The following is an 8,495-nucleotide window of genomic DNA, read 5'->3' as shown; positions in this document are numbered from 1 at the left end:
AGAGTGTGATAGTGTTTTGGATGTGTGTGGTTTGATTGGGTTTTTCCTTGAAGGGAGCGGGGAGAAGGGACAGTCTCTTTGGTGTTGTCAGTGCGTCCCGAGCGGACAGTTTTTGTTTGTAAGCAGTCTTGGGACTGTGTGTTGTTGTACAAATCCTGACCGGATTTGTATTGTGTGGTACAAGTCCTGAACCGACTTGAAGTTACCAAACTTGTTTGTATTTTTGTTAGCATTGAACCTGTTGAGGTGAGTGTGAATCTGTTGATTTTTCCGTGAGTGTGTATTTCTGATGAGTCTGATATATTTGTGTATACTTCATGAACATGGTTTGAAATAGTTGAGAGTGAATTTACATTTATCTAAAGAATGGTTTTGTTTTTCTCTCCAGGTTTTACTTTTGGATTTACTTGTGGATTTACTTTTCTTGTGGATTTACTTTTGGATTTACTTTTGGATTTATTTTTGGATTTTCTTGTGGATTTACTTTTGGATTTTCTTGTGGATTTACTTTTGGATTTACTTTTGGGATTTACTTTTGGATTTACTTGTGGATTTACTTGTGGATTTTCTTTGGGATATAACTTCAAGAAGAAGTGGAAACTTTGTGTACTTTTCATGTGGATATATGGTGTATCTTAGACGCGGAAACATTGTGTTGTTTCAAGTGAGACTTTGAGAGGAACTGTGCAAGAAGAATGAATACTTTTGAAATTGTTGGAAGAAATGTGTGTTTGAACTGTGGGGTTGGGGAATTAGGAATTGTTTTGTGTTGTGTTTCTCATTTTGATTTTTAAATTATATTATATTTTTAAAATTTAAATTGTTGTCTATGTTTTGATTTGATTTAATTTCCTCATCTGAAAGGCACTGCAGAGTGCAGGTGACAGAGAGGGAAGAAGAATATGAAAAAAGGATCATATATCGACAACGACAACGACGTGGCTCTAACTCAGGAGTGGTTCTCAAACCGGCGGGCGAAGTGACTGCAGGAAAACAAGAGAAACCCTCTCTCCTCCAAGCTAAAGATTGTAGCAGTGGCAGCGGCAGTGTCAGTTATAATACTGATTGCTGCTGTCCTGCTACAAATAGAATGGTAGGCATATAGTTCTCGTCTTTATCAGTCATCCTGACAACTGTCTTGCTAATCTCTTTGTCTACATATTGATGTTGGGGAAATTTCCGAACTGATTGTTTGCTTTAAAGAACTCTGCCTAAGCCCCCAACTACTAGACTTTTCATGTAGACATTGCTTAATACAGCAAATCTTACTGCAAGCATCTCAGTGTGGTTCACTTTATTAGGTGTGTCTATTATTATTTTACAAACACACCTGATGGGAAATCCCCGTAATGACACTTCACTACATCCACGAGTTCATCATAACCAGCAAGGCAAGCTTTTCTGGCTCACTAGCCACACAGGCCTTGCAGCTTCAACTTGTCAGAAATACTGACAAACATATATTGAGTAAGTAGGAGCAAATTATTGTTGTATCTTTTTCAATTGAAAATAAGTAGCTTGTCAAAAAGGCATCCCCATGGCCCATGTCGTTTCATAAGTTACAACTCCTGTTGTTTGTGGTCTGCCCGGTAGACAATATTAGGAGACAACAGAAAAATGAAGTTATGGAGTTTAAGCGAGGTGATCGATGATTAAAATAGTCATCTCTTAAAAATAAAAAAGAGAGAATGACTGAATGACTAACTGGCATCATTTCAGGATGCAAGACGTCATAAATGCATTCAGAAGACAAGCTCAAGCTCTGGCCACATGGAGCTACATAATGTATGTTATGAGTTAGAAAATAGATATTGATGTTTAAATCATGTTTGATCAAAATTTCGGACTACGAAACGAATTTTTTCTTTGCAAACGCATCTACAGCACAGCTTCGTGGCGACTCATGCAGGATCCCATTTGACTCGTTGACAGGTGTTAACAGCTATAACGGGATGAATCTTTTATCACGTGTTCACAGACCTGACAAAGACGCAGAGCAGCAACTCGCGTCGTGTGGGCTCGGCAGAGCGCACGTGGCTAATTAGCATGCACGATCGTGCTTGAAAGCTTTTAATCGGTCACAAGTGGATGAACACATGAGAGGGGAAACACGCATACCCAAAGAGAAATGGTGCCCCTTCTTACCATGCATGACAAAAGTGCGCATGCGTGTGACTGAACGAGTGTCTTTAAGTGTAAGTGGCATCTAATTACATCTCATTCATCGACACACACATTCTGACGGCTTGTCTGCCCCTGCTTGTTGCAGAAAACACCACTCCCGACGACAACATGGAGCCTCATCTCATCCAGCGGACAAGGTATCGCGGCTATCAGCTGAAGCTGCTGGAGGGCGAGTTCTCTCGGAACACCCGCACCTCGTGGGATGTCATAGAAGAACTCGCCCGAGAGACGGGGCTAACGGAAGACCAAGTGCGGGTAAGCACAGTAAACCGGTTAAAAGACTAGTCCACTAGTTGTTAAGTAAACAGCCCTGACTTCAGTCTTGTTGACCTCCTTCTATGCATGATGAATATATGTGTTAATCATATATCGACAACGACAACGACGACGACTATTGCGAACGACTCAAAGAGACACCTGTTAACAATGTGCGCTGTGTTTCTACTTTCCTGGAGTGGTTTAAAAATCAGAGAAGAAAGTTGAAGCAGGCGCCTTCCCTCCAATCATCAGCATCACCATCAGCATCACCATCAGCACGATCATCGTCAGCATCATCATTACCACATACAGCGCATGCGTCGTCGTCATCATCATCAAACAACGACGATACACCTCCAGTATTCATCATCAATCAGAGAAATTATAGAATCCTCTATCAGACATTAATATATCACCAATCAACAAACATGATCATTATCCTCATCGTCGTCGTTGGCGGCGGCGGCGGCGGCGGCGGCGTCGTCTTCATCATCATCAATTATCAGAATTCACGATCAACCATCATCGCAAATTATCAATCAGCATCATCATCATCATCATGCATGATACCAGTGTCTCGTCAATGCCTCGGGACAAGAGCATGCCAGGTGTGTATATTTTCACAATGTTTATTTTTACAATGTGTATTTATTAGCAATATATAGGGGGGAAGTATTTATATAACTATAATAAACACGGTATTCATCAGCAGTTGTAACATGTGTGGTGTGTTTGAGAACTATATATATATGGAATTTATGAAGAATATTCTTTTTAAGGCCGTTTTTAACTACACTACTGGCATCATTTCAGGAGGCAAGAAATATTGAACACCATATTTCGGCTTCTGACTGATCTTGTGGTTCAGATAGAACAACTGCTAGAAGAAGGAAAAGAGAGGGTGAATGGACAACAATCAGTAAGTACATTTCACTGCGACATAAGTAGAAAGAGAGAGCGAACCCCTACTATATTTACATATGCTAATATCTAATATGACGATAGATTAAAAAAAAACCTCAGTCTTTAGAGTTTGAATAATAATCGTTTTTAAGGCCGTTTTTAACTACACTACTGGCATCATTTCAGGTCGCGACAAATATTGGAACGAATGGCGGCTCATTTGGGGGTTCCGTTGCCCCCTCAACTTGCCCCGCCACTTCTCCAGTTGGCAGAACCACGTGAGTACTTTAACAGGCCAGGTTCATTATTGTTAGGTTAAGCATTCTCTCTCTCTCTCACACACACACAGAGGTACCTAAATGCCCATCGCTTACGAGTTGCTGTCAACTCTGCTAATGAAGTCAAACTCTAAAAGACTCTAGACCTTTCTAGTTTGTGCCTTGAGGTCACTGTCATGAATCTTGCCTTTGCTCTGAGTAGAGTTTTCTAGAAGGGAAAATTAGGAACCGTAGACTTGTTCACTCAATAATGAGAGTTGCTGTCTCAAAAGTAGCAGCTCGCCAGTTCACATCCGCGGTTTCCACGATTAAAATGCAACAAAGACAGTTCTTGCTTTTACCACCTGTGGCTATCGCCCCTGTTGGCCTCGCAGAAAGACAGAAAAGCAGGTTAGACGTCTTTCTATCATCAAGTAATCGTCAAGTTCCGCTTCTTTCTTTGTGGGAAGTAGTAATTACATTTCTCTCCTGATTGTGTGAGGGATTAGGAGTGAATATTTTGTTCTTTTTAGGATCACTTTTCTGCCCTTATGATTTTAAGAAAACTTTGGGCTGATTGGTATATGTATTGTACCACTAGTATTGTTTGACCTTATTTATGTATGACAACATATTTTCCCTAAAACTGATTTGTTTCCATACGCTTCATTATAACACAGGGGAGAACTCCCACGCATTTTTGTGGATTCTGGGCATTAATTTTTTGTTAAAAATTGTTTGCAATAAGTCTTATTTTATGACAATGTACATTATTATTTTTCTTATTATTATTATTGGTGATTATTCTGAATTTCTTTATCAGAAACCCTCATAAAGCCAGTAACTAAGGCTCTAACGTCATAGAGGAACCAATTGTGTAAATAGTTGAAGCATGCAGAAAATGAAAACAGCATGCCTGGGTAGTCTTTAATTCTTTAAGTGGCGTTTTATTACATCTTATTCATCGACACACACATTCTGACGGCTTGTCTGCCCCTGCTTGTTGTAGAAAACGACACCACCACTCCCGACGACAACACGCAGCCTCGTCGAGCCCCGCGGGCAAGACTGCTCGATGAGCAGCTGATACTGCTGGAGATGGAGTTACAGCAAAACCAACACCCCTCAGCGGCTGTCCGCGAGGAGATCGCCACATTGACGGGGCTGTTACCCAATTTTTACACCAGCATTTTTTTTTTTTTTTTTTTTTTTTTTTTTTTGCTGTGGATTCAGTTTTGCTGTTTACTGCAATTGTGGGTTTCTTAGAGCTTAAACTGCTAGAAACAAGACATGTTTATCTTTGATATTAATGCAATTATTGTAACTTTGTAAGTATATACTTTGTGTGTTTTGTCTAAAAGCTGCAATATAAAGTCAAAGACACTTTATTTGAAAAGAGACCAATAATTAATAATTTCTTCCTTATTCCTCCGTTCCGATGCTTTGTAAAGGTAAATGGCAAAGCAAAGTGTTATGCCTAGATTATTATCAGCCGTAAGTACAGAAAATCTAAAGTGAGATGGAAATTTACAGAACTTGGATGGAATACACTCTTCTCTCAACTCGGTATACCTACGACAAACAAGTACAAAGTAAAGTTCGATCTCATCACAGTAATAACCAGCCATCTAACAATCCTCATCCCAAATTCTACAGAACAGCATGAGGGTCGGCACCAGTGCCTCGTCAATGAAGATAACGACCTTGGGTCAAGAGCATGCTCTTTTAACCTGCTGCCAGGTATGCATATTTCCACAATGTTTATTTTTACAATGTGATATTTATTAGCAATATATAGGGGGAAGTATTTATATAATTATAATAAACACGGTATTTCAATGGTCTGCCACCAGTGACACTAACATAACCGCGTGTGTGCGTGTGTGCGTGTGTGCGTGTGTGCGTGTGTGCGTGTGTGTGTGTGTTTACTGTTTTGTAATGCATTTGCAGATCAAAAGCGTCTCTTGTGTAGGTTGGACAGATGCAAAGAATTGCCTGAAAAGAATCACGAGGACAATCTTGATCGACAAGGTTTCATAACTGTTAAGGCCAAAGAAGAGAAAAATGTGCTTTAAAGGGGCTTTCAAAGGTGCAGACCATGATATGCAGTAAGTGATGATGTATAAATATTAGTATATATCAGGGATGCCCAACCTACGGCCCGCGGGCCATATCCTGCAGCACATGCGTACACGATTTTTATCACGAACTCTACAACTTTCTCCCACATTCCCAAGATCTCCCTTATATCTCTTGTAGAGATAAACTCCTCCATCTCTATAATGTTTAATTTTATTTTCTTATCCCCACCTGACCATTTGACTTGCTTTTCCCTCCCCAAGGGGGAGTGGGGAGATGGATAAAGAAAAAGAAAGAAAACAGACATTTCTTTAGACTTCTTAGATCTATCATTGACGTTTTACCTGAGGAGATATTATTGGATCTCCACATGGAGCTACATAATATATGTTAAGAGTTTTTAAAGTAATTCAATACTTCTCATCCAAGAGAGCCAACCCCTCCCCAAGACACAGGTACAGCTGGTTCCCAGTAGAGCCAGCAGAAAAGGTATGTGTCTATTGCATCTCTAGAGTGAAATTGGCTTTGTGGAAATTTTGTGCATACCGCTAGATTTGGACTGTATACATAGTGCAGTTTAATGCGAGACAAATTAGAAAAATGTGTTTGATAGTAATGCTTACCTGTTTACTGAAATAGCCTTGATTTGTTGAATTAGTGCTTACACTTTAAAGTGTTTACTACTGGGGGGATGAGCTGTGTTCACGAGCTGTGCGGACGCTTTTTTTCCACGCTCTTCAATACAAGGTGCTTTTTACCTAGTTATACGGAAGTTCCTCTTCTTTGGGGTGTATTGTGCAGACAGTATTGATCCCTCAATCACAAGCTACATAGAAAAGTAAATTATATGCGGATATTCGGTCCAAACAATTGAATTTTAACAAATCTACGAAAGAAACCCGGTGACCACAGTGTTCAACGGAGCGTGAACAGCACGGCGGTAGCCTTGTGTACACTTCCACCGGACGCTATGGCCCGCCCCAACGAGAGTGTTGTCTTAACTGATATCCAGACACTACTTAACAAACAAGAGGAAAACATTAAACACCGCATAGACGAAGTTAGAGATGAACTGAGATCCTTCAAATTGACCATTGATAATCTGTTTACTTAGCTACAGCAAGTTAAACAAAGGCAAGAGTCATTAGAGCAAAACACTGAGAAACTAAAAGATCATGTAGACCAGTCTCTCCAGGTCTTTGAGAACAAGCTCGACAAGCTCGAAGGTTTTTCACGCAGAGACAACCTGAGGTTCTTCGGGATACCAGAAACTGGAGATGATTCATACGAAACCTGTGCTGCTACGATAATACAACTCCTACAAGAAACAATTCCGGGGAAAGTGTGGCAAACTACTGACATCGTGCGAGCGCACAGAGTCGGTAAGAAAATTGTGCCAGCAGGACATACCCGAAACAGGGAAAACAAACCACGTCCCATAATCGCTAAGTTCACTCGATGGTCTGACAAGTTGGATATACTTACCAAAGCTCGTGAGAAACTGAGAGTAAAAGGTGTAACTGTGGCTAGTGATCTTACAGAAAGACAACAGTCGATCATAAAGTGTTACAGAGATAGCGGGGTGCGTGCGTTCTACAGAGGAGACCGGCTCATTGTCGGAGGAACGTTACACCAAAACATGAACAGACAACAGGATGAGAGGGAGAAACCCCGAACCAACGCGGACAGCTCCCCCTCTCAGCACCAGACAACCCTACAGCAACAGACTGATGAATACACACTAGTAACAGCGCAGCGGAACAAAGGAGTCCGACAGCACCGGAGCAGTCAGTCATATTTACCTCTACCTCTGCGGAACCGCTATTTACCTCTGCAAGCAGAAGATGAGGAAGAAGATATCAACAGATTACAGGCAGATAAACATGGAAAACAAACTGACACGAACGCTGCCACCTACAGAGGGGCAACAGCGGAAAACCGACATACCAAGAGAATTCAGTGCACACCGACCACAATAATACAAGCTTTGGGCAACATTAGCAACAACCCACAGATGACTCCGACTGCTATCTTGCCTACCATATGCTCTTCTGAATCCAACATTACCAATATATCGACCGGCGACAATACAAAGGAGAAGGACACACCTCCATACACCAGTGTAATAGAGGTCAACAACAGCCAGACAGCCGATGTCAGCGAGAGTCCACCTGACAGCAATGTGCAAGTATCGTCACCACACCCCACATCGGTGTCCCCGGATAGCCGCGACCCAGAAACCATATAAAGGAAGTAAGATTTGAATCAGCCAACATAGTTACATTGAAAATTGATAAAGAATTAATGAACTCTGACAAAGATGTTATCTTGATATCATGCTATGTAGTGCCAGAAGGCAGCCCTTTTTACAATTTGTTAGATACAAAAGATGGCATTCATCTACTAGAGGAAAGTGTATTGCAGTATATAGATAAAGATGAATTCTAATTAATTTTATGTGGAGACCTCAATGCAAGGACAGGGTCCGAACAAGTTATTACAGACGATATTGTAAATTATTTCCCTTTTGACATGGATGAGGCAAACAAAATATGCAAAAGGAACTCTAAAGACCTCACCATTAACAGCTTTGGCAGATCACTGCTAAACTTATGTTTCACTTATGACTTAGTTATAGTGAATGGAACTTGTAAGGATGATATAGAAGGAGAATTTACATTTGTATCTTCACAAGGTAATAGTGTTATAGACTATTTTATTGTCTCAGAGAGCCTTATAGACCATTGTAATCTTCAAGTCAGTAATGCGCTACACTCCTGGCATCTTCCAGTTGAACTAGCATGGGATGGCTCA

At 40.8% G+C, this 8,495-nt stretch overlaps 2 protein-coding genes across 4 annotated transcripts; both read left to right on the top strand.

Annotated features, from left to right (window-relative positions):
• Positions 1 to 533: 533 nt before the first annotated feature.
• Positions 534 to 5,492, top strand: LOC112575114. Of its 3 annotated transcripts, XM_025256701.1 has the most exons (4): positions 3,183 to 3,361; positions 3,532 to 3,623; positions 4,612 to 4,765; positions 5,136 to 5,492. In XM_025256701.1, exons 1-4 carry the CDS (start codon positions 3,348 to 3,350, stop codon positions 5,266 to 5,268), a joined length of 393 nt encoding a protein of 130 aa, XP_025112486.1. In that variant the 5' UTR covers positions 3,183 to 3,347; the 3' UTR covers positions 5,269 to 5,492. The 3 variants fall into 3 exon arrangements, 1 of the variants encoding a protein (XP_025112486.1); XR_003101565.1 differs by lacking the exons at positions 3,532 to 3,623; positions 5,136 to 5,492 and adding an exon at positions 534 to 3,050 and having other exon boundaries at positions 3,256 to 3,361; positions 4,612 to 4,758; XR_003101564.1 differs by lacking the exon at positions 5,136 to 5,492 and adding an exon at positions 534 to 3,050 and having other exon boundaries at positions 3,256 to 3,361; positions 3,532 to 4,758.
• Positions 5,493 to 6,068: 576 nt separating this feature from the next.
• Positions 6,069 to 8,495, top strand: LOC112575716. The gene is made up of 2 exons (XM_025257709.1): positions 6,069 to 6,170; positions 6,796 to 8,495. Exons 1-2 carry the CDS (start codon positions 6,069 to 6,071, stop codon positions 7,927 to 7,929), a joined length of 1,236 nt encoding a protein of 411 aa, XP_025113494.1. The 3' UTR covers positions 7,930 to 8,495.

The sequence above is a fragment of the Pomacea canaliculata genome, linkage group LG11 (genome assembly GCF_003073045.1).
Source record: "Pomacea canaliculata isolate SZHN2017 linkage group LG11, ASM307304v1, whole genome shotgun sequence".
In the NCBI taxonomy this organism is placed as follows: domain Eukaryota; kingdom Metazoa; phylum Mollusca; class Gastropoda; order Architaenioglossa; family Ampullariidae; genus Pomacea; species Pomacea canaliculata.
Note: the sequence above shows the minus strand (reverse complement) of the source record. Positions and strands in the feature narration are given on the sequence as shown.